Below are 26,115 nucleotides of genomic sequence, written 5' to 3' on the forward strand. Positions count from 1 at the left end.
CCGTACGTGCTGACTTCCACCATTTTGGCCGAGCTGTGCCCTCTGCCTAGAGTACTTCTCATTCTTCCCACAGCCACTTTTTGGGGCCAGATTGAAACGTCCTCCAAGGAACCTGCCCAGATCCCCGCCCAGAATCAATCAATCAGATGCCCCTGCGACCCTGATCATTTTGCTGTGTTGTGGAAGGCCTTGTGCCTACTGCCCTGCCCCCCAGCTTCTCTCCACCTGTTCCACAATGCCCTGTTCTGCATTCTTCACCGTGCCCACGCCAGGGGGCTTACCCAGTACACTTGTAGGGACCTGAACCACTAAAACAGCCCCCTATGAACAAAGTAACGGTTCCACATACTTAGATTCCGGGGACTGACATCTTCACTGTGCATTTCCCAACCTAAAAACAATGAGTTGCATCTTCCCTGGAAACGTGGTCTCTGGGGGGCAAGGGGGCAAAAGCACTTAGCTGTGGGACCAGCTGTCTTTAGACGGGAGAAGCCCAAGGTGACCCAGCCTGGGAATGCAGAACTGGAGTGGTGGGGTTGACATCGGGAGAGAAATCAAGAGGCAATGGTACTCCCCCCTCCCCTGCCATAGGAACCATCAACTGAGTCAGCAAGTCCTGGGAAGAGCCGGCCAGCTGCCTTTAATCCTCCCAGAACATGCTAGCAGCAGGGAAAGCTCAGAGGGGCAGGCCTCGCATCAGGGCCACGGCCCCTGTGCTGAAGCCAGCAAGCCGAGGCGGCGACCTGGAGAGGCAGGCAAGCCCTGGCTCTGTCTGGCAGCTCACTCCCACCTGCCGCTGCACATGAATTACAGGGAGGAGGCCAGTGGCCAACTGGCTTCAAGGCTAGCCCTGCCTCTCTCCGGCACAAGGAAGTGCTTTGTGCAGCCCAACACCTCATTATCTGGCATCTCAGCCACACCGGAAAGGGCAAATAATGGGGTAAGCGTGACACATGTTGCACAGATGCCGCTCCCTGCACAAACCTGTCCTTAAGTCCCCACTGCCTACAGAGCAAAGGTTCAATTAACTCCTTAGTAAGGCATTTGTGGCCCTTCCATCTGGCCACAACAAATCCTTCCAGAAAAACCTCCTTCTAGCCTAATTCATTTATTCACTCAAAACATATTTTTTGAGCACCTACTAGGTGCTGGGCATGATGCTGAAGGAACTGAAGGATCCCTAAGTGCCACCGCCCTGAAGCCTGTGCAGATCACATACAGGTCTCTGGCTTAGAGCTCTGCATAGAGCAGGTGCTCAGGGCTTGGTAACTGTTATTATCATCACTCCCACCTGCCCCTGTGGAGGGGAAGCTGCCTGTCGCAGATGCCTACTTCCCACCCTACTGTAAGTCTCACTACCACACCACAAAGCTGGGCACAAAAGCCACTATGCCTGTTGGAGGCCCGCTAGGTGCCATGATTTAGAGTGTGCTGGCTGCCCTGGGGGGCACTGGGGTTTGGGTGTTTCCCTGTGCTGGAGTCACTGGAGGTTTGGGGACTCCAGGAGTTTCAGAGTACATTGGGCCCTCAATCAACCTCACTGAGGCCACTCATTTGACAAGCATTCCTGGGCCCACTCCAGGTCCGGCCCTGTGTGAGGTGCTCCCACTGGGAAGGATGAGGAGCATAAAGATACATTACACGTAAAGATACAAGGGCATGGAGGTAAAATTCTGGCAGAAGGCAAGCAATTTCCAACCGGCTGGCCGGGAATCATGGAGCAAGAGGCAGCCTTTCACAGAGGTTAAGGGTCAGCTTTGATGTCACACTATGAGTCTAGACATGAAAGAAGCTATGGAGAGTGTTTAAGTAATGACATGACCGGAGTCACTTTTGAAAGACAGAAGATGAAGAACCGGCCAGAAGAGTCAAGACTCAAGCACTATGGGATGTCAGGGATGGGGCTTTTCTTCTGACAGCATTTTAAAAATCTGTAACAGTAAGCAATTTGATAATATATCAACTTCCTACATCTTTATAATGAGCCAGACTGTACAACAAGAGACCCTACACAGGACAACACAGTTGTAGGAAAAAATGGTGCATTTTTAAAAGACATACTTTTTGACATGAGAATGTGGGCTACTTCTGTGCAACTAAGTATTGATGAAAGCTCTTATAGCATGTCTAGGTCAGAGAGAGCTTGCAAAAAACCCACGGGTCTGGGGAGGGGTGGGAGCTGGGGTCGGGGTGGGGGGAACTTCCATACAATCAGGAGGTCAAAACAAGTATGTACAAAACACAGAGGGAACAAGTCAACATGGGCTGTGATTATGAAGAGATGTGCCTAACAATTTAGACTAGACGTCTGCTAAGTTTATTTTTGTAAATAAAGTTTTATTGGAACACAGCCACGCCCACTGATTTACATATTGTCTATGGCTGCTTTCTAACAACAGGGGAAGACTTGAGGGGCTGCATGTTGTCCCCAAAGCTGAAAATACTTACCACCTGGCCCTTTACAGAAAGTTTGCTGAGGCGTGGGAACTGACACATGCAAACAAGAACAAGGGGCCCCCCTGGGAGGAGCAACCTTGTTCCCAAAGCCCCTCTGCACTCCTCTCTGAGTAGGGCCCCCAGAGGTGGCCACACACTTCTTTAAACATCTTGGGGTGGTAAATCTTCTGTCCTCTAGAGTGGATTTAATTTCTGGAAACTACCCAAGGCTTTTCAAACCAATTCAGGTGAAAGGTGGGTGATCACACCAACGAATGAAACACATGAGCCTGCCAAGGGCAAAACGCGTGCCTTAAACACTGGGTGAATTGAAACGGCAGTGAGAAATGTCGTTGCATTATAAGCTGCGCAACTTTATTTCTTGTATCTCGTTAATTGGGGACAACAGTCATCTGATGTTCAGGTCTCAGCCCGATAGTAAAAGACCTCTTATAAGACCAACTGCATTCCACAGGAATCTGTGGTCTGGGGATGGCTGTCCTGGGAAGTCTTTGGAAAAGACGGGGCCTGCTGACAGAGAAGAACACCCGGCCATTACAAATGGAGACACTGTGGCCCACAGAGGAGAAGGGACTTGTCCAAAGCCACACAGCATGGAGTCTCAAGATTCAATTCATCCAGAGTGGTTAGAGTGTTCCAAGTTCTGAGCCAGGAGCTGCGAGTGTAAATAAAAAATGAGTACATGCTGAGTCCCTGGTATCCAGTAAGACAGGAATGTCAATAAAAGCACGGAAGTTTGACAGGCCTTGGCCATGTCCCCTGCCCTGAATCTGTTTTCTTATAGAAAAAATGAACAATAACCTCGTTGCAGAGTTCCTGGGAGGATTACAGTTTAGTGTTGCACCTAAAGCACCCAGCAGAGTACAGCATACAATAGGTTCTCAATATAAAGTAGCTCAGAATCTCTGGTGCCAGGGCAAGTGCAATGGGTGCAACATTCCACTATCTTTAGCCACAGCGCTTGCACGGACACACCCTTCCATACAGGAAACTCCAAGACTGAACAGCTTCTGTGGGCACCTGTCCTATGCATGGCCCGGTTCAACCTGCCTGCTGTAGGGAAGTTAACAGAGAGGGAAATTGCAATCTGCCTTTGGAGCAGCCACGTTCCCAGCCCGAGGGAATCGTCCCCCCTTTCCGGGACTAACTCCTTCAGCAGGACCACAGCTGTAAACACAGCACAGACCAATAGGAACCGAGAAACAGAAGTAGATGAAGGCAGGTAGCCCTGGCTTTTGGAGGCAGCCAGGATAGATGTCTTCCGAAGGGTCAAGGGAAAATCCCCACACCTTCCCTGGTCGTAAATAATGCCAGTAAGTTCCTTCACGCTGGCCTCTCTCCTTGCATGCAATAGCCCAATGTGCCAGTGGGAGTAAAGGAAGAGAGGGTGTGCATTGTATCTTCCGGTGCCTGGCTGCGCAGTTCCGATAAGAGGGCTGTGACCACAGACACAGACAGATGATGTCCTGATCGGGCACCAAGGGCCAGCGCTGGCACCGCCGAGCCAGCCTGGTGAGCTTATATAACAAAGGGCTTGTCATCACTTCCTGTGAGCCTCATCGCCCACATTCCAACACAATGAGACGCTCTCTCTGCCCTGGCTTTGAAGTTCAACTGCTCATTCACAAGGTTGGGCAGAGCCTGGCTGGGAGGCAGAGAGCCTGCACTGGCTCACCTTCTCATTCCCCTTGCCCTTGCCATGTCATTAATTTACTTGGAAAAAATGTACCTTTGTGATTAAATAGTGTTTGCCTTTAAAAACTGAAAAATATCCAACCTTGCAGTGACAACCACTATCCACATTTGGGTCTATTTACTTCTGGCCTTTTCTCTACCTGTGTAGGTGGGAATGGGGTAGGGGGAGACTACAACTATTCGGCTTCTTATACCCTACTTTTAAAGTCTTCTGTGGTGAGCCTTTCCCCTCTTGACTCTTCTGCAGTTGAGTTACTCAACCCAGCTTTGGGTGGCCACATTCCTTTCCACCATATGCATGAACCATTTCCCACAGTTGGATATTTAGGTAATTTCCTTTTTTTGTTGTTTTTCCAAATGCTGTAGGATACTGGTAGCTAAATCATTGTGACTCTCTTCACTCTCTCCTTAGGATAAACTCCTAACAGGGGAACCACTGGACCAGAGAGTAGCAACTTTTCAGCTTCTCTGTGTTGTTCCCTCAGTTTCCCGTTACTCTTTCTGACCTGGAACCAAGTCTACAACATTTTTAAGGCACCCCTGATTTATAAGGTCCTTTTACAGTGGCCTTATTGGCTGACCTCACGATAGGGATGAACACCCTCATTTAAAGATGGGAAAATAGGCTCAGGGAGGTCAAGTGACTTACCCAAGGTCACAGACCCTCAACTTGAACCCAGACTAAGCCTGAACGATCAGTGCTCTCTCACTGCTCCACACTGCTGCTCTCAGGCCCCTAGGCCAGCGTCGGAGCGGGCATTCCGGAGTGTTTTAAAATCGAGTGCACAATGATCTAAAACACACACAGCTTGCTACAAATCCCTGAGACACACCCTGTGATTCTGGGTCCACCTGTCAATGTATGTCAGTCTTGACCGTCCAACCACAGACCAATGCAGGGAAACATGCCACAGTTCATCAGCAACAGGGCTCAAGTGGTCTTTTATTCAGCAATGGGTAAGATTCTCTTTTACCACTAAAGAACTAAGGAATAGAAAATGTCATGCCCCTAGTGGCTGCAGGGATAAACTTAATAATGACACTCTAACTCACTTCTTTCTGATTTTTAGACTGTGAATACAGGATGACCTTAGATTTCACATTCAAACAAGCCTTTGAAATTCAAAAATCCAGATCTTCTAAGGAAGCCTTCCTTCTTCCTACAAGGGAAGCCCTGATTTCCCTTTCTGAAGTTTTAAAAGAAAAGTCTGGGGAACACAAGACGGCATGAACTTCTTGTTTTGTTTCAGTACCCTTTATAAATTTAAAGTTTCCTTCCCACCCATCAGCAATGTTCCAGTTAAAATGACCCTCTGACTGAATGAAGGTGTACAACTGAAATTTACTTGCAGAGTAAGAAATATCTGAGCACAGACAGAACTATAGCCTCTGAACTTGAAGGAATCCCATGTTCCAAAGTACTTGCTGGGTTGCAGAGAAATGGGTAAAACCAGAAGAAACCATCAAAAGCAAAGAAGTTATGAAATTTTCTGGAATAACCATTCCCCGAAGGATCTGACAGGTATAAAGAAAGGCATTTCTAATTTAGGAGAGGAATTAAATAGTACCCCCCCAAAAAAAAAATGTGCCCGCATCCTCATCCACTGATTTCTTACTTCCAAACTCCTCATTCAGGGATCTCTGTGAGCCGTCAGAAGCAATTTCTGCTTCCTCTGGAGGCTTCATGTCTAATAAGTTTAAGGACTCCTCAACACAAAGCGTTTGCCTGGATGGAGAAAAGTTCCTCAGCTTTTTCAAAACCGGGCCCACTTCTGCCCTAGTCTGAGGGTGATAAAGAACCAGAATCAAGGGTGCACACAAAAATCAGGGTGGGGCGGGACAAGAGAAGGAAGGCAAGGCCCCAGACGCACGCCTGGTTTGGGCGTCTGCACTTTGACAACATCAGGCCCGAGGCCTGCGTGTGTGATCCAGGCCTTGACAATGTTCTCAGCTGTCCTGTGGGTGACTCGGAAGTGATGACACCGATTCCCACCATCTTGTCACTTCACAGTCACGCCACAGATGGCCTTCAGATGGATCCCAGGCCTTGCAGAAGCCCAGCAAGGAGGAGCTGAATGACAGCTGAATTCCCTAAGCGTGTGCCCCAAGCATGTGGCAAGAGCCCCCTGAGCTGGCCTGATGGCACATTATTCCTAGATCTTTATTTACAAAGCATCTCTTCAGGAATTGGGAAGCGTGCTCTGCTGGCCAGAGGAACCTCTGATTCAGCCATGAATGAGAGAGGAATTGGACAGGGATCCTCAGGGGACCCTTCAACTGAGCCCAGCAAACATCTTCATCAAGGCTAATGTTTCTTCCCCCCTGGGGACCCAAAGCCTCCTGAGCACTTACTGCTTCTCAGAGCTCCTCCCGTGGAGGATGTCCTCTGAAGGTCAGCATCCTAGTGGCAGCCAGAACCCCAGCACGCCCTTCTCCCTTTTGCATTCCCTTCTTCTGAAGCCTCCAGCAGCAGCTTTACTGTGGCTCCTTCAACCTGCTATCGTTTGCCCGGACATCCTGGGCTGCCTCCAACTCCCCGAGGTGCTGTCAACAGATGGGAGAGCTGAACCTCAGTCTCAAGGTCAGGTGACTAGCTCTGTGGCCCCCCAGAACAAACAGTGCATGCTCTCCCACCTCCTTCACCCCACACAACTACCCTCATAGAGGAGCTAGCTGTTCAGTGGCTCTGCCCTTTCCTGCTCCGTGTTTCTACAGAAGCAAGCAGCTGAGGTGCTGCTTGGTTCATACAAGGCCTCCTCCCACCCAACTATCCAGAAAGACCATAGGTGGAGATATAACTCTATTTCTGACCCAGGCCCTGGGACCCCTGGTGCACGATCCGTCTGACTCTGACAGAATGTGGACAAAAGCTCTCCTGGACTGGGTAACTTACAAACTACACAGAGGGCATATCTCAACTATTGATGAGAGTGATCCAGAGAATCTATCCCCTAGACAGGTACTCGGTCGATTTCCCTCCACTGCCCAATGTCATCTGAGAGCTGCCTGAGCAGTCAGTCACAGTATAGGTGTGTGTGTGGGGGGGACTTCCCTGGTGGTCCAGTGGTTAAAGAACCTGCCTTCCAATGCAGGGGATGAGGGTTCGATCCCTGGTCAAGGAACTAAGATCCCACATGCCGCAGAGCAACTAAGCCCGCGTGCCGCAACTACAGAGCCCACGCGCTCTGGAGCCCGTGCGCCACAACTAGAGAAGCCCGCACGCCGCAACGAAGAGCCCGCACTGCAACAAAAGATCCCGCATGCCACAACGAAGATCCCATGTGCTGCAACTAAGACCCAATGCAGCCAAATAAATAAATAAATATTTTTTAAAATAAAGAAAGAAAGAATGCAGACTGGGGTCAGGCCAGTCTGCATAAAGCACTTGGTGTCCTCCCAACGGGGCTCCCCACCCCCAGGCTCAGCTTAGGCCTCCCTCTCCCAACCCTCTCTAACCCATCCTCTTAAGATGGAGACAGATAGGTTTTTTTCTAAAGCCCAGATCTGACCCTGTCACTCCTGTGCTCCACCACCTTTCATTACCAGAGGACAGACCAAACTCTGTGGCCTGTCCCTTCGGGCCTTCTGTCACCTGGCCTTATCTCTCACTCTTGTATATTTTCTCTTTTGTCTTCTCACAGCCTCTCCTTCAGTCACTTCGGACCACTCGCAACGCCCCTCCCAGGATGTCCTCCTAACATCCACAAATCTCTAAATATCCAAATCCTCTGTATCCATGAAGGCCCAGCTCCCGTGCCACCTCCTCCATGAAGCCTTCCTGATGCTACTTTGGCAGCATTATCTTGAGAAGACATATGGAGAGTGCCTGGCCCAAACCAGACGCTTTATCAACAGTAGAGAGCTATGATTTTTAAATGGCTCTGGCCTCATGGTTTTGGAACAACCAGATGACACAGAACTGACCTCTGTCACTGTTCCCTATAGCTGTGTAGCATAGAGGTTAAGGGCAGACAGAAGCCAAACTAACTTTCTGGGCTTCACACCCCCACCTGCAGTTCTGCCCATTACTAGCTGTGTCACCTATTGACAAAGTACTTTAAAAAAAAAAAAACAACCCACACATGTTTGCCCTAGTTTCTCCATCTATAAAATGGGACTCAATAGAACTTACATCCTAGGGTGTCATGAGGGTCAGTGAGTTAATATTCATAAAGCACTCAGAACAGAGCGGTGATCCAGGTAGATTTTTTACTTCTATTCTCCCACTGCAGAGAATCATAGGTCAACCACAAACTGACTGTCAAGATAAGGACAGGGATACTTTTTGAGGACAACCTCACCCGGCCAGAAAGGAAAGTCCCACTGGCTTGACTGTGGCTATAAGAAGCCCAGAGTTCGAGGCTGGCTTGAGGCCCAGGACAGACTGTGGCCAAAAGAGTTCATAAAGCTCTTCCTACATGCCACGCATTGTGCTTAGCCATTTAAACAAATAATTTTATTAAATCCTCACAAAGACCCTAGGTACTGCCCCTGAACCTCATCTCCAGAACGTTTCATCATCTGTAAAAAGGGGATTCTAACAGGACTACCTCAAAGACTGGCTGTGAGGATCACACACAGAGAGTGTCCCACAGGCACAAGGCACAGAGTGAGGGGTCAGGAAACACCCTCTATTATTACTACGCCCATGTTAGGAGAGATGAGCATTCCAGGCCCGGAGAAGCTAATCCCAAATTACTAAGCTTCTGAGCACCAGGTCCAGGATTTGAGCCCAGACTTCTGACCCCCAAACCAGTGCTCATTTCACATCACCACAGTGGACACCCCTAGGGTCCTGCCGTGTTGGGATCAACAGCTCTGGGCACCTGTGGTGTGTAGCGTCACCAGCTACCCCCACAAAGGGCAAACACCTGGCCCGAGAATACCTGGCTCCTGACACCAAGCTGCTCTCAGCCGGGCAGCTTCTGCTCTGCTTGTTACCTGCTCAGCGCTGAGGTCCTGATGGCAAGATCCCACCCGCTCCCCCGGAATCTACTCCTCACTGCTGCTCTCCTGCTCGCTTTGCCCTGAGACCCCCAAAATCCACCTGGGAATCGAATCCAACGATGCTCTGCTCTCCATCTGGTCACGCTTCAGGATTAACTCCTCAGGGTCAACCTCAGCCCCGCAACGCAGAACCCGCTCCAGCCTGCCACTTCCTGCTCAGGAAGCTCCTGGACTGGGGGTCCATCGATGCCCTCCACACTCGTGATGCTGAAGGGTACTTGCCCTTAGCAGTTGGTGTCCTGGCTGGGAATTTGGCTCTATGGGGAAATGTTACAGCCTGCAGCTTCCCTCTGCCTTTGAAGATACGATCACACATCTGAGGGTCGTCATGTGGAAGAAGTAAGGTTAGACTGGTTCTGCTTGACCTCAGAGTCCAACTAAAACAATAACAGAATCCACAGAGAGAAAGAGGTCAGCCAGCAGAGCTCCCATAAACACCAGGTACTCAACAAACCTGTACTAAGTTGGAGGGAACAGCAGAAAAAACTTGAAAGCTCAGCTGTGCAAAGGAGTGTGTGCTCATGTGACAAATCCACCCATCACTGGAAGTTTTCAGGCACGGATGCAGGAGGATTGGACTGGATGGTCCCTAGGCTCCCCTGGAACCCCAAACTAAGTTCCAGGACAGCAACTTTCAGCGTTGGCTACATATCAGAATCACATGGGGACCTTCCAAAAGTACTGATACTCAGGCTCTATCCCCAGAAACCATGGTGTAATTTGTGTGAGGTGGAGCCCAGGCAACTAAAAATTTTGAAAAATGCTCTCCTGGTGATTTGTGCTGCCAGGGCTGGTCTAGGTAGGGTTCATTGACATGCTGTGACACACAGCATAGTGAGTTAGGCAGACACCCTCAGCCTCTTAGAACCATAAAAATGTTCATCCATGTTCATGCAGAAAATTCTGCATCTTTTTTTCCTTGATTTATTCACTATGAACACTCCTGGACTTAATCTGTTCCATCAACACCAATTCATTAATGTCACAAACCCCACAGCAGACACTGCAGGATGGATTATCCCGACGCTGGCCTGAGCCAGGAAAAGAAGAACATGCAACAGAGCCTCGGAAAGGGTCTCTCACTAATTGAAGACATAGGACACCTGGGTTAAGGGGACAGAAAAGGTCGGCGGGTGGGGGAAGAACTCCGTGAATTCATGTCACTTGCATTGGACTTTGGTGGGTGTGAAAAAAATTTAAATGACCAAAATAATATAGTCCCCACATACCACACCTTCAAGTCCTCTCCATCCTTCCAGTCTGAGCTCTGCTACCCATGGTCTACTACAGTGCTGCCCGTGCCCACCTCAGGTTCCAATGCTTCTTGTTACTCAGAGTCATTACCTGCCTCTGTATCCTGGCACTGAACACTTTCTGCCTTGCAGTAGAGATATTCCTGGGCCTTTCCAATATCCCCTCCTGGGCTCTGAGTTAGAGCGCCGGGGCTCATTCGTTGCTGATGGTCTGCACAACTCAGCCCAGTGCTAGAACATGGTGGGTATCTAAAGAATGTTTGCTGCATGGATGACTGAATGCTGCACCCCTTTCTCCACAAAAGTCACCATGTAAAAGCTGAAATGGACCCACCCAGATAAGGCTACATAGGCAGGGCGAACAGTAAGTGGTTGCACTGAATATACCTGGACAGCTGGCCCCCTGATCCTGGAGGGGGAAGCTGACTCCAGTAGAGGTGAGGCGAAGCTTTCCTGGACCCATTCCACCCACCGCATCAGGTATGGCATCCAAAGATGAAGTGCTAATACCCAGTTACTTCCCTCAGGTGTCAGGAGTTGAATGTATAATAAGTGCATGGGTATCTACAGACGGAAGGTGTCATTTTATAAAGACAAGGTGAAATCATCATTATCATAATAGCTGATGAGAACTTAACGCAGTCAGGGCAAGACGGAGTCAAAATATTGAATTCTAAAAAGGCACCTGAAGAAATACAGACAGCTCACGGAGCAAGCAAGGAGGAGAGGATGTCCAGACACAGACTGGTCATTCGGAAAAATAAAATTAAAACCCTACCTCATACCCTGAAATCAAACTCCAGATTAAAATGTCAACGTTAAAAAAGAAAGAGGGACTTCCCTGGTGATCTAGTGGTTAAGAATCTGCCTTCCAATGCAGGGGACGCGGGTTCGATCCCTGGTCGGGAAACTAAGATCCCACAGGACACAGGGCAACTAAGCCCACACGCTGCAACTAGAGAAACCCGCGCAGTGCAGAAAAAAAGCCTGCGTGCTGCAACGAACGATCCCATGTGCCACAACTAAGACCTGACGCAGCCAAAGAAAGAAAGAAAGAAAGAAACCATCAAGGTATTAGAAGAAAATACATTGGAGTACAGAAAACTTTTCTAAGCAGCACACTCAAAAATCATGAGAAACATCGACTGATTCAGCAACAGAAAACCATTCAGTGTAAACAACAAAAGCAATCACCACATACAGAGCCAAAAGGCAAATTACAAACTTGTAAAAAAAAATACCCTGCAACCCAAACGGCAGGCGAGGGGCTACCATCCTTAATCCACAAACAGCTCTTACTAATCAATATAAAGATAAACCCTAGGGCAAAAAGGATGGACAGATAGAAGTACACAATTTCGGAAAAGAGACACAAGCAGTCAACAAACATATGCACCAGTAACCTACGAAACTGCAAATTAAACTAAACTGCGTTAGAGTAGCAGGTGAAAACTTGTAAGGTCTTTCTAGTATTTGAAAGAATGTATCAAAATTTTTATCTTCCTACCCAACAATTCTCCTCTGGGAATCAATCCCAGAGAAATAATCACAGACTTATTTATGCAAAGAATTAAGTTACAAAGATGTTCATTATAGCACTGTTAAATTAGTGAAAACCAGGGAGAGCCTGAATAAGCAAATAGAATACTATACAGACATTAAATTACTGTTGTTGAATGTTTAAGACAATGTAAACATCTTTCCATGTCTTTAAGCAAAAAGAACACAAACAGATACGCACAATATTAATTTTTGTGAAGGGAAATATATATACACACAGACACACACACACATATAGATATGCACTGAAAAAAAGGCTAGATGGAAAAACAGTGAAATGTTAACAGCGGTTTCTCTGAATTGTAGAATTAAAGTTGGTTTCTATTTTAGTTTTGCTTATCAGCATTTTCTATACCAAACCTGTCTTAGTTTTGTTGAAGGGGGAAGAAAAAAGTTAACACAGAGATAAACATTGAAATATATCAAAAAAATCCAAGCTTGCTGTTCTGAGGAACGGCCTTAGAACACGGCCAACTCGCATCTGCCCCACACGGGAGAGCAGGTAGGGGCTGCGTCATTCCGCGAATGCCACGCGGTCCCCAAATCACATGCACGGCTTTGGAATGCACCGGGAGGATTACAAGGCTGTCTGGCTTTCTGGGAGTGCACGCCCCACAAAACAGTGAAGCTTCACTGTGAAAAACTTTCTGGTCATTTTCATTTTTAGAGTTTAGCTGTGGCCTGTAGAAACCAGGAAAGTTCCTTTCTTCCTCCTTCTGTTTGCCTCCTCCTCGCAGCCCACCTACTGGTGAGCCCCAGATGAGAAAGAACATTCGCAACAATCACAAGTGCTCCGTAATGAAATGCTCTGCTTAGCAAAACAGGCAGCTTCCAGCCTCCTCTTCACCCTGCTCTGGTGCCCAGCTGAGGCACACAACACAGCAGGTGGCCTCCCAATTTGGAGAATTGGGGCAATTTTCGACCAGTGGCAGGTAGCCCTTCACATCCAACTCCCTGCCTCTTTCCTCTATCATGTGCAGTTACACCAGTCAATCCCCAGGCTCTGGCCACACCTGCTTGCGCCCAGCAGGGGTCCCTTTCCAATCTCAGTCACTGTCGACAGGACCCCTTCTGTCTGGGATGCCCCATGTGCACCTTCCTCTGGACCCACCTCCCAGATGACTTCCTCTTCCTGGTGGTTTCCCCCAGCCCCAGACAGAGGCCACCCATGCCTTCTCTGGGTTCTCAGAGCGTGTTTGGCTCTTAGTCCCAGGACTCAGTTGCTGGATCAACTCCACTGGCTGGACTGTGACTGCACTTCCAGGGTCCTCCCATCTCAGCTAATGACAATTCACCCTCCCGGCTGCTCAAGCTAAAACCTGGAGTCATCTGTGACTCTCCTCACCCCTCACATCTCACATTTCATCTGTCAGGAAATCCTGCAGCTCTACCTTCAGGACATGTCCTGAATCTGGTCTCCTCTCATCACCTACCACTAGCACCCCAGTTCCCATGGCTGAAGGTCCTCCCAGCTGGCCTCCTGGCTGGTCCCCTCCAGTCTATTCTCCAGTAGGCAGCCAGAGTGATCCTTTCAAAACCCAAAAGCCAGATGACGTCATTCCTCTGCTCAGAACCTCCACTGACTTCCCATCTCACCCAGAGATAAAGCGAGAGAGGCCCGAAGCACTCAGCCTCCCTGTCCCACCTCTCAGAACTCGTCTCCCCACTTCCTCTCCACCTGCTCCACTCAGTCATGCCAATCTCCCTGAAGCAGCCAGGCATGCTCCTGCCTTGGACTTTTGCCCTGACTGTTCCCTCTGCCTGGAATGCACTTCTCTCCGAGAGCCGTGTGAATCACACCATCACACCCTTCAGCAAAGCCCTCTGAGCACCCATCTGAAACAGCACCCCACCCCAAACTCAGGCCCACCCCAGCTTTACTTTTTCTCTACACTCTACACGACATACTTTATTTGCTTGAATCCTCTCACGAGAGGGCAAACTCAGGGTAGCATGAATTTTTATGTTTTGTCCACGGCTGTATCCCCAGCATCTAAATAGAACAATACCCAGCATGTAGCCCATTCTCAACAATGTCTGTTTAATGAATGAATGAGGAGAAAGGACTTGGTATGGGCTCTCATGGCCCAGCTGAGGACTCGGGGTCCAGCCTGTAAGTGAAGGCCCAGCAGTGGACCAGCCCCGCCCCAGCCCACCCACCTATCAAGTCATTTCTCCCCTCCCCGGCCTTGGGAAGCCCCTTTCTGACCATTACTCTTAAGTTCTGCTTGGAAAACTCGGGGCCTGAGTCATTCCCCAGGGCCCTGACTAATTCTCTCTCCATCCCTTGGACCCACCTCCAAGATCCTTCCTCTACAGCATAATGGGAAATCCAGAGAGAGCTCCACTTGGAGAAGATGGAAAGGAACTGAATGATTTAGAGGAAAATTCAGTTCTTCCTGGCTCATCAATTGAGAAAGTGCAAACTCTCAGGAAGCCAGTGCCTCCGAAAGTGAAACATTAATAGAAATATTACTGGAAAATACCAAACAGGAAGAGAAGGAAAATTCCATTGTGGAAGCAAGGTCCTCTGTCGATGCTCCTTAATGATCTCAGTAACTCGTTTCAGAATCAAAACACGGAAAGAACTGGAAATCTATCAGGCTGTCACCCTTCCTGTGGACTGGAACTTTGGCCAAACCACCTCCACACCACCCTGGCACAAAGGGCACTGGGCTCAGAACACAAGGTCAACAGCCTGGCCACTGGCTCGGCCAATACCTGCTGGGAGGCAGGGTGGGCTCCATGCCTCCCTAGTTCTCAGTTTTTCCATCTGTAAAATGGGCATTACAGCACCTTCCTCACAGAGTGACTCTTAGAATCAAATTAATTATGGGTGTAAAAGTGTCTTTTAAGCTGTGGAATACTCACCCAAATGTAGGAGTTTGGGTAGGTCCTACAATGCTAACAGAGGGGATTTTTATAAGAGTTTAAATCTAGCCACAAATTAGGCAGAGAAAATTCAGGCATGAGATTGTGCAGCCTGAGGTGATATGGCACAGTGGTTCAAAACAAAGACCCTAAATCCAGCTTCAAATCTCATCTCTGCCACTTACTGGCAGGGTGACCTTAGACAAGTTACTTACCCTCTCTGCCTCGGGCTCTCATATGTAAACTGGGAATGACGGTAGCATCCACCTCAAGGGACTTTGGTGAGCAGTAAGAGTTAGCGCATGTAGAGCACAAAGAACAACGTCTGCCTTAGAGTATATGCAATGGAAGTACTGGCTAATACTGCTGTTGTGGAAAGCTCCTTCAATTCAAGTAACTACTCTTTCTTGACTCAAATGCCTCCTCCTCCAAGAAGCCTTCCCGTCTTCCCTCAGTTGAAATGAACCTCCTCCTGATCGTGCTTCTCCTTCAGCTCCACGGAGTCAAGGCTCTGCCCAGAACAGCTTCTGTGCCAGGATGGCTCTCAGCTCACCCACACTACTTTGTCTCTAGACAAATTCTGCCCACACCACTTTGTTTATAGACAAATTCTGCCATACAGAGCTGTGTTCTAACCTTGGTTCCTGTGTGTCCTCACCAGAAAATAAGCTCCTTACAGGCAGGCACTACCCAACCCCTGGTTCATCCCACAGCTCCTGACAGTGGCCTGCATATGGCAATTTCTCAGTCAACAAAAGCCAAACAAGTTACATGTCAGTGTGGCAGACACCACCAGCAGCCTGTCTCCATGCTGCAGGAACAGCCCCCCTCAGAAAGCCGACGGAGGTGCTGCCATCAGCCAGCCAGCAACCCAGGTCTCTGCTTCAAAGCCACAAATCCAAATTTATTTTCTAGGGCCCAGCCTGACCTACCCCTTCGCCACAGGCCACTACCACTTGGCTCTCTCAGCACAAGATGAGACAGTCAGCTCCAAGTGAAACTGCCCAGGGAAGCACTCGACCACAGGCAGGTTCTGCTTTGCTTAAATGGCCAGAGGAAAACACACCTGTTTCAGATTTGCCTTTTAACACCTATTTTATGGGTCAGAAATGCTTTGGGGGAGAGGACGAGGTCAAGTCTTGGGGGTTCAGTCTGGGGAAATCAGTCATGTTCTGAGGTTGTCAGATTAGAAGACGGTCATCTGATCTCCTTCAAGGAAATTTAGGTTCCTTGTTGACAAGGGCCAAGATATCAGTTTTTTTTTTTTTCTTAAAAGAGCACACACAGCCTCACCAGTCCTTGAATGAGAAGACATAACAGTTACAAGACACATCTTGTGATCTTGTGCAGCTGTCCCTTGGGAAGTGGCAACTCTGTGTGCAGAATTTCTCTATGAAATAACTCAAGTGCTGCATTAACATCTCATTTACAGAACTCAGAGGAAGATGAGGGAGGGAGAGAGAAAAGCCAGCTCTGGGGAGCCTTTGGGGACCACCAAAGCCCAGACTGAAAGGGATGGGGGAGGGGGTGCAAGAAGAGGAGCATTAAGTGAAGGGGAGCAGGAGACACACAACACACATTTCATTAAATATCAGAGTCTTGGGACTTCCCTGGTGACGCAGTGGTTGAGAATCCGCCTGCCAATTCAGGGGACACGGATTTGATCCCTGGTCTGGGAAGATCCCACATGCCGCAGAGCAACTAAGACCGTGCACCACAACTACTGATCCAGCGCCCTAGAGCCTGCGAGCCACAACTACTGAGCCCACGTGCCAAAACTACTGAAGCCCATGTGCTCTAGGGCCTGCATGCTGCAACTACTGAAGCCCGCACGCCTAGAGCCCATGCTCCGCAACAAGAGAAGCCACCACAATGAGAAGCCCGCGCACCACAACAAAGAGTAGCCCCTGCTCGCTGCAAATAGAGAAGGCCGGTGTGCAGCAATGAAGACCCAACGCAGCCAAAAAAATAAATAAATAAAAAATCAGTCTTACTATCTCCATCTAAATCATTGAAAGGGGAGGAACAAATTGATAAAAAGCATATAGGCTTTGAATTCAGACTGAATAGGTATAAACCGGGCCCCATCACTTGGTAGCTGTGTGACATTAAGCAAATTATTACCTCTAAGCCTCAGTTTCTTTAACTGTAAAATGGGGGAAATACTATCCATGGTAGAGGAATAGCACTAAAGGCCCCAATAGCACTAATGGCCTGCTGTATCCCTGTCCTCTGCAATGGGACTTCGCAGCTCCTCCTCTCTCCCCGAATCCCGGCTGGCCTTATGACTTGCTTTGGTCAACAGAATGCAGCAGAAGGGACAGTAGGGACAGTAGGTCAGTTTCTTACCTCAAGAAACTGTATGGGCCTCTGTAATTTCTTGGAACCCTGCCACCATCATATGAACAAGGCTAACTTGCTGGAGGATGAGAGACCACAGGGAACAGAGCTTACTCGATATAGCCAAGGACATCCTAAACCAGGCATCCCCATACATGTAAGAGAGCCCGGCTAGGGCTGGCAGGGCAGCACACACACTTCACACTGACCTTAGATGCCTGAGTGAGCCCAGCTGAGGCCAGAAAAACTACTCAGCTGACGTGTGGGTTCATGGTCAATAATAAAGGCTTATCATTTAAAGCAGGGGTTGGAAACTACAGACCACAGGCCAGTTGCCCATTTTTGTAAATAAAGACTGGATACAGCTACACCCTTTTAATTTATATATTGTCTAAGTTTGCTTTCAAGCTACAATGGCAGAATAGTTGAATATTTGTGATGGGGGCCGTCTGCCCTGCAAGCTAAAATTATTTACTAACTGGCTCTTTAAGAAACTTTGCTAACCTCTGGTTTAAAACCAGAGTTTGGGGCTTCCCTCGTGGCGCAGTGGTTGAGAGTCCGCCTGCCGATGCAGGGGACACGGGTTTGTGCCCTGGTCCGGGAAGATCCCACATGCTGAGGAGTGGCTAGGCCTGTGAGCCATGGCCGCTGAGCCTGCGCGTCCGGAGCCTGTGCTCTGCAACGGCAGAGGCCACAACAGTGAGAGGCCCGCGTACCGCAAAAACAAACAAACAAACAAAAAAACAGAGTCTGGCGTGATTTGTTACGCAGCAATAGCTAACTGATACAGTACATAAACCCCTTCTCGGGTGATTGTGAGGATTCAAGGACCAATTAAGTGGTTAGCCTGAAGCCTGGAGAACATATTTCTCTTCTGGGGAATCAATGGGAAAAACTGGATTTGATATGCAGCATTTTTCTCACACTACTTTCAAGGGACAGGACTTCAAAGGAGAAAGTGTTCCAAGCCAAACCACAGCTACCAAGCTTGGCTCTTACCTTTCCAATCAATTACTTTCTCAGAACTGGAGAATGTGGCTGTTAACCAAACAGAAATGACTGACAGCTCATGCTTGACCCTGGCTTCAATCAAGCTATACATCAATGATTTGAAGTGAAAAGGACTGAAAGACAAGTCACAACTCCCCACAAAGACACGTGAGACACTCTCTTCCTGTTGTGGCTCCAAACTCTGTCTGCAACCTCCTGCCACACCCACCCTTCAGAGCCTCCAACCATTCTCTTGGCATAAGCTTCTGCATGGAGAAGCTCAAATGCTGCCACCCCCTGAAAGCCCTCCTTGAATTCACAGACAGAGTTGAGGCCCTCCCAGCCCTTTGCACACCCTTCTGTTCTGGCATGCCACATGTTGCAACACTGCCTCATTACCTGTCTCTGTTTCCCAGACTAGATCTTGAAAAGCTCGTGTTCAACTACAAACTGAAAAGCTTCCCTCTTGGAAAGCTGGCCACCACTTATTCTCTCTGAATTCCCCCCTGCTTAGCACGTTGCTCACAAACTGTTTGCTGAGTGTTTAAAAAAAAAAAAAAAAGTTGAACATGATATTATTTATTCCTTAGGAAACATGTTATTTAACTCAACTCTGTGGATGCTGACAAAATATAAATTGTTGGTACACATCAGCATGTATTTAAAACTTGGGGAACTGATGTCATGGTGCATCTTGACTTTCTCAGTTGCAGTGGAAACATTTACTTAATTATGATAAAAGAAACAAGACTTCAGCAGAAAATCTAACTGGATGAGCCCTGTTTGGCTGCACAAAAGGAGACCTACCAAGTTACTGGCCTCTTTGTCATCATTATTTTTTTATAAAGACAACCTGAAGGAATAATATTTCCACCTACTGAAGTTTCATTTTTCTCTTCCCAGGAGTTCAGGCCCTCACTGTGTCTCACTCGGACTGTATTGTAATTGCCTCCTAACTCCAAACCCATTTCCCCCAGACTGTGGCAGTTGTTTGTAACCTGGGATGCTCCTCAACCATGGCTCTGAGTCTATCCTTTTCCTGACTCAACAGTCTTCAAGGATTCCCCGTGCGGTCTAAACTCAGGCCCCCACGTATCTCACATTGTCACCTCTCATTCCCCAAGTGAGGCCCACTGCAAGAAAGCTCTGGTTTCTAAGAACACCCTCCACATTAAGGTTTCATACATATATTTGCGCACACATACGCCCACACACATACATATATGGACACACGTATGCATGTACACTCACAGCACAGGCACCTAAGTGCTCCCGCAGGCTGCAGTCAGCCTTCTCCCTGCGCTGAAATTCCACTTCCGTCTCTAGATCCAGCTCAAAGCTGCCTCCTAGGTGAAGACCTCACTAAATTCCCCAAGACAAAAACACTGGGAAACAAATGATGAAAAGACAACGTGTGTAGATATTCTCCAGAGGCTTAGGCCAAAGATTACTGCCAAGTCTTTTGCAGCCTTTATTCCCTTCCTCCTAGCTCGCCCTTGTACCGAGAGATCTCTGAGCACAAAAGTAAGTGCAGGGAAAAGCTGGTTAAACTGAAAACAGTCTGTTACAGATGATTCTAAAAGGGGAAATGCCCCAAACTGGAGGCTGGCTGAGTGGGGCATACGTGACCAGGTGTGTGTGTGCCCCAGGACTTACCTGGGAGAATAGAAGGATGCCCAAGTATGTGTCAGAAGGAAGCACAGGTAACTAAGGGAAGCAGGAGAAGGGTCCCCCAAAGATAAAGCTGGTTGGGAGGTGGCAATGGAGGCCCTGCAAGGAGGATCTGTGGACCAACAGCTCCTACTCCCATGCCATAGCAACCCTCAACACAGGCCGATGTTAAAAACACAGGGCCTGGCACGCAGGGGGCATTCAGCAGGCCTAGGGGTTCTTGTCCTAACTCCTAACAACAGAAAAAAAGAAACCGGGTCTGAGATTAAGTGGGCTAGAAGCAGGTTTTCCTGGATCTGTGGGTGAGGGGCAGAAGGCGGGCTCTGGGTGTTCAGGGCTGGATCTGCAGTATGCCTGACCTTCCAAAAGCTATCTGGCTGGAAATAATGTGAAAACCAGGCTGCCTCCTGGCTGCCTGGCCAGGAATGGGGGGTGGGTGTTAGCCCCGGATTAGGAGGCAGCCCCACACAGAGGGCAGAGATGAGGGCATCCAGAGTCTGCATCCCAAAGCAGCTCTGACCAGAAGACCCAGAGCGAGGGTTGAGAAGCCACTGTTGCATTAGTGTTCTCTAAGTGTGGTCCCAGGATCAGCAGCAAAAGATCACCCGAGAATTTGTTAGAAATGCACATTCTCAGGCCCCACACCAGGTGTGGTGACTCAGGCACTTCAGGCGATGGGTCCCACAATCTGTGTTTTAACCAGTCCTCTGGGTGCCAGTTTGAGAACCACTGAATACTATGACCCTTCCCGGCTCCTTCCCCTCCTACTCGTTAGAAAGAATATCTGGTAGCCACAATCCCTCCAACTCCAAGGATCACAACAACTTCTTAAAAGACCAAAGGGCTCAAAGTCACAACCTAGTATGTGAAAATGCAGCCCAGAGAGAGCTTTTTTTTTTTTTTTCCGACTGTATTGGGTCTTCGTTGCTGCGCACAGGCTTTCTCTAGTTGCAGTGAGCAGAGCACAGGCTCTAGGCACACGAGCTTCAGTAGCTGCAGCATGCGGGCTCAGTAGTTGTGGCTCGTGGGCTCTAGAACACAGATTCAGTAGTTGTGGCACACGGGCTCAGTTGCTCCACAGCATGGGGAAATCTTCCTGGACCAGGGTTCAAACCCATGTCCCCTGCATTGGCAGGTGGATTCTTAAGCACTGTGCCACCAGAGAAGTCCCCAGAGAGATCTTTTTTAAAAACCACATTTGCTCACATCATTTAGCAGCTAAACCCCCTCACTGGCCCTCACTGTGCTTAGCTTTCAAGGTCCTCCCTCACCCGGGCCCTCCTGCCCCTCTGGGGTCCTGCCCAACTCTAACCTCTGAATTCTGGCCACAGGGCCTTTACCTGCAGTCCCCTACAGCACCAGGCTCTCTTCTGCAGCCAACCATAAATAATGGTCCTCCCTGACCACGTCCCATCACGGCACTTATCGTGCACACTGCGGCCTGGGCCACAGTATTCACTAGACCCTGCTCTAGTACCCAGCAAGGGAGAGCACAGAAAAGACCTGTAAGAAATACAAATAAGCCAAGTCTTCAACACACTTGACACTCCAGCTATAAAACTTATTATTCCTCAGTATTTGAAACAGTCTTAATTATAATTAGAAAAAACATTCACTAAAGTTTTGAAAACCATAAAGGAAGACTTCAGTGAGCAAGCAGAACGACAAGCAGTGGTACAGAAAGGAGATTTGCCCACCTGGGAGGTGGTCATGGAGTAACGGGGGGAGGCACAATCTCTCTGGAGAGCTAGGCTGGGCCGTCCTTCCATCCCCAGGGACTTCAGGTTCTCCCAGGCCAGCACCTAGCCAAGCCTGGGCCACACATAAGGCAGCAGGGAGCCTCTCTGCTGTTTCCCTCATAGATCAACCACAAACCCATAATCCTGGGGGCTCTCGGAGAAACCTCCTTTGTCCCCAAGGCAGCACCTGGGTGGCCACCTGGCTTCCAGCTCTTCGTCGTCATTTAGGTATGGCACCCTGGGTGCTTAGGAAGCCCAGAGTCCATGCTTCCAAGATGTGTCCCCAAAACTGGCCCAGAGGGAGGTGGAATCCACCGACTGCCCACGATGCCTTCAGCAGACCCAGCAGGGGGAGGAGGGGGTACTCGGGGGACCTAGGACCTTGGGGAGAGGAAGTCAGGCAGAAAAAAGTCAGGAGGGGCATCCCCTTACTCCTCCTGCCTGGAAAACAAAAAAGATCCCTTTCCAAGCACCAGCTGGCAGGTAGGAGCCTGTCTCCCTCCTGTCTGGACATCCAGTCCTAAAAGAAACTCAGACTCTATCAGTCTCCCCCAGCCCACACCTGGGCAAAAGTTTACCTTTGGGAGAAAGTAGGGGGCCAGAGGAGAACAAGAGGGACAGCGGCCTGATAACCATTGCAAGGCACTGGGCCTCAGATGTAATCAAAACACTGCCTTCCACCAGAAGTAGACAGAACAAGTATTATTTCATGGGGGAAAGGAGGGTGTCACAGGAGTGTGAAGGGGGAGGAGAGGGCCCCATCTGGCTGGAATTAACTAACCTGCTTCAAAGGTGGGGGATCGAGATGGTCTGATTTGATAGGGAGGGGGGTTGCACAAAACCGTCCCCCTCATCCCTGGGGCTGTATGGGGTGGGGTTAAGGTCAGGAAGGAAGGTGAGGTTTGGAGGGGTGGGTCTCCTTCCAGCTGGCTGGGTAGGCGGACCCCTCCCATGCGCGGCTGGAGGAACTGACAGGTCTAAGTGGAGCGCTCTTGTAGGCCGGCTCACTGCAACTGGAAGAGCACGCTTGGGGGTTCCCGGTGCAGCTCCAGTACAAAAGGCCGCCCCATTTCGAAACCTGGCGCGGGGGGTGGGTCAGGGCAGGGCGTTTAGAGTGATTTACATATATCCATTTAAAGACAGCCGGTCTGAATCTGCCATCGGAAATGGGTAATATCCGGCGAGTCCCTTCCCAGCTCTGGACCTCAGTTTCCCATGTATAGAACCAGGGGCAGGAGGAAGAGGAGGCAGACAAGAGTAAACACGCTTTTAAGTCCTGGACAGCTCTGCCTCTCTGACTTTCCTCCTCGGGGGGGCTGAAGGGCTAGTTGGGTGTCTCTTTCTTGGGCAAGGCTGGGCGGGGCGCTCTCGTCAGGCTACTTCCGAAACGGGCACCTGGCTGTGGGATCAGAGAGAGGACGTTTTGGCAGCAGCAGTGAAAGAGGCTGTGTCAGGAGGCCGGCGAACGGGGGCAAAGCGCGCGCAGAGGCAGAACTGGGAAAGCACCGTTGAGAGGTCTGACCCCAAGGTCCTAGCCCGAGTGGATGCAGGAACTCGAAACTAGAGCGGTGCCTCAGTTTACCCGTGCGCACAGTGGCTCTGGAACCTCGGGTGAGGCCGAGGGGCGCCTTACCTTGTCCTTCTTGCCGGCACCGCTCTCTTCCGCGGCCGAGGCGCCACACTTGTTGAGCAGTTTCTTGCCTCCGCAGGCCGTCGGGCTCCAGGTGCGGCCGCCTGAGCAGGAGCCCCCCGAGGGTTCTGCGGCACCGCCCGCGGCGCTCTCCACCTTAATGAGGCGGTGCTTGGGGGAGATGTAGCGCACCTCGGCTGGCGTGGCGGGCCGCCGCTCGCTGCTGCTGCGGTAGAGGTGCGGGGAGCCCGAGGACGAGGACGAGGACGCGGCGGCGCCCGCGCCAGAGGAGGCACAGCAGCAGCCCGCGGCGCCCGACGCGGACGAGGCCGAGAAGGCACGCTGCCCCCCGCCTGGCTCCCCGCCGCCGCAGTAGTCCAGGCGGCACATGGCGCGCAGTTTGCGCAGAGACGATCCGGGCCCGTTGTAGGGGTCCTCAAAGTCGCGCTCCTTCTGTGCGCGGTAGGCGCGGATGAGGTCGCTAGTGCTGCCGCTGTCGTCGGGCAGCGATCCCGACGAGGCCGAGAAGCAGGAGGCGGCGGCCGTACCGCAGGACGCCGAGGTGGCCGAGGGGGCCTGCGGCACGGCCTGGGGGGTCTGCGAGGGCCGCTCGCCCCGGCGCCGCTGCTCGCGGTAGTCGGGCCGCGGCGGCTGCGGGGGGCTCTTGGTCTTGCTGTTCCCCAAGCTGAAGTACTTGTTCAGCCACTTGGCCATGGCGAGAGGCCGCCTAGGGCCGCGGCGCGGGAGCCGCGTCCGCCGCCGCGGCCATTCGGGGGGCAGTGCTGCCGCCCAGGTCCCTCGGTGCCCCCGCCCCGGCGAGGGGCGTCCGGGGCGCCCGCTCCCGACGCCAAGTTCAAGTTCTCTCCGCCGCCTCCTGCCGGCCGCTCCCGGGCTCCGGCCGCTGCAGCACCGCCCTCCGCCTCCTCCGCGCGCCTCCCGGGCTTCGGATCTCGAGCCCTTCGCGGGCGCGTCTCATGGGATCCGGCCGCGGCCCCACAGATAACTAAAGGCCCGGGCGCCCCCCTCCTCGGACGCTCTGGCCGTGCGCTCCACCACGGAGCGCGCTCCTGCCCCGTCGGAACCGCAGCCACCGCCTTGGCCCGGATCCCCGGTACTGCTGGAACTTGTCGGCGTCCTCGGCCCCCCACTTCTTCCTTCCCGAGAACGCTGTAGCGAGCTCGGCACCCTGCCGGCTAGCAAGCGGGCCGGAGAGCGAGCGAGCAAGCGACGAGGGAGGGAGGAGGCAGCCGGCGCCCGCCCGAGCCCGCGCGCCCGTGCCCGTCCCGGCGGCGCCTGCTGCTGCTGCTGTCGCCGCCTCCCGAACCGCCGCGTGTGTGACACTCGGGCCGCCAGCGCCCGCCCCGCGCCGCGGCCCCGCCCTCCCCGGGCCCGCGCGCGCCCCGCCCCCAGCCCGCCCCCGCAGACCCCGCCCCGCCCACCCCCACGCGTCCTGCTGCCAGACCTCGGCCCTGGCTCCGCCCTTCTTGCGCCCGGGTCCTGGGCAGAAGCAGCTCCCCTCTTCAGCACGCGCCACCTCCCGTGGCCGCCTCGGCGCCAGGCCCTGGGTCTCGCCTGAGGGCGCCGGGGTCCCGCGGCGCAACCGGCCCCGCCTCGCTCGCAGTCCGCCGCCGCCTAGGGCGAGAGGTTGCCAGCCTAAGCCTGCAGCGCGCAGAGGCCAAACCCTTCCCCGGGACCCGCGCGCTGTGCTACCCAGGAATTCCCACTGTTGGTGACGCGAGGCTTTTCTAGTTTACGGCGTGACCCGCTTGGAGGAATTGCGGTGCCGAGACCCCTTAGGGACAGGGTGTCTATTCCCTACTTAAAGGGACGAAGACTCCGGTTCAGCCCACTGTGCCAGACCTTCGGAGGAATCCTTATGCAAATGAGCGTTTTAGCAATCGAGATGACGGATGCGGCCAGGATAGACGGCAGGGGTCCGGCCCCCCACCAGTTGGAGAGCCAAGCTAAGGGGAGGTCGGAATGTTTGCTTACCTCTTCACCTCTGAGGAAGTCGTGGCTTTAACCCTGTTCACGGCCAACCTGGCAGAGCGAGCTGTGGGAACGTTTAAAGCCTAAGATTGTAGGAGCTGGCAAGGTTTCATTTAATCCAGGGCCCTCATTTTACAGACGGAGAAACTGAGGCTCAGAGGAAGGTCACCCAGGTGGGCCTGGATGCCAGTTCCCGGTATGGTGGCGCCGAAATTGTGTCATTTCTACTAGTCTCTACTTTGCAATTTAAGGTCATCCTCTGACTATTAAAATGCAGAAACTGAGGCCGAGTGAGGAGCGCAGCTTGCTCAGTAAAGCTTTTCCTGGGAGGCGGCATATGCTCTGCCGAGGAAGAGGAGCTGCCTAGAAATGAGGTAACTGCCAGTAGAGCCGGTGCTCCTTTGAATTAGGCTAATCAAGCTCCAGAATATGGCATACCCTAAGGTATGAATTGACACCTGAGAAATTCTCTAAGGATGCTAACTTATTAGGATGATAGTCCAAATCATTAATTACCTCCTCTGGCAACCTGTATATTATAGATGGGCTTTGGGGGAATCTATTTTTTCCTGTATCCCGTAGGAAAAGTGGGACCTGTTAACGGCAGGGAGCAAGGCCAGTGACTCTTTTGGCCAGAACTGGAGGTGGAGGTCAGACTCGCAGTCTGAGGCTCTTGGGCAGGGAGGGCCTCTTCCCCTGCCTGAGGCCACCGTGGGGAAGTGGCAGAACCAGGACTCCAACTTGGGTCTTACTCTGAAGCCTGTGCTCTGTCCACTCAGCCACAAACAGTGATGCAGTGGAATTGACTGCAAACTGTCCCTTCAGGATCAAGCTATTTGCTCTTCCCCTCTGGTCAGACAGGACTGTCATCCTCTATGAGCCAGTTAAATTTTACAAACCCACTATATGACGC

At 51.1% G+C, this 26,115-nt stretch overlaps 1 protein-coding gene across 1 annotated transcript in view; it reads right to left on the minus strand.

Annotated features, from left to right (window-relative positions):
* The window catches only part of SHB (SH2 domain containing adaptor protein B), a 132,662-nt gene extending 108,131 nt beyond the window's left edge, over positions 1-24,531 (minus strand). Inside the window, exon 1 of the mRNA XM_081236307.1 lies at positions 23,217-24,531. Within this exon, the coding sequence (XP_081092433.1) occupies positions 23,217-23,927 (711 nt within the window). The 5' untranslated portion in view covers positions 23,928-24,531. The remainder of the gene's footprint in view (positions 1-23,216) is intronic.
* Between the last annotated feature and the right edge of the window lie 1,584 nt (positions 24,532-26,115).

This window comes from Mesoplodon bidens (genome assembly GCF_964165515.1).
Source record: "Mesoplodon bidens genome assembly, chromosome: 6".
Classification (NCBI taxonomy): Eukaryota; Metazoa; Chordata; class Mammalia; order Artiodactyla; family Ziphiidae; genus Mesoplodon; species Mesoplodon bidens.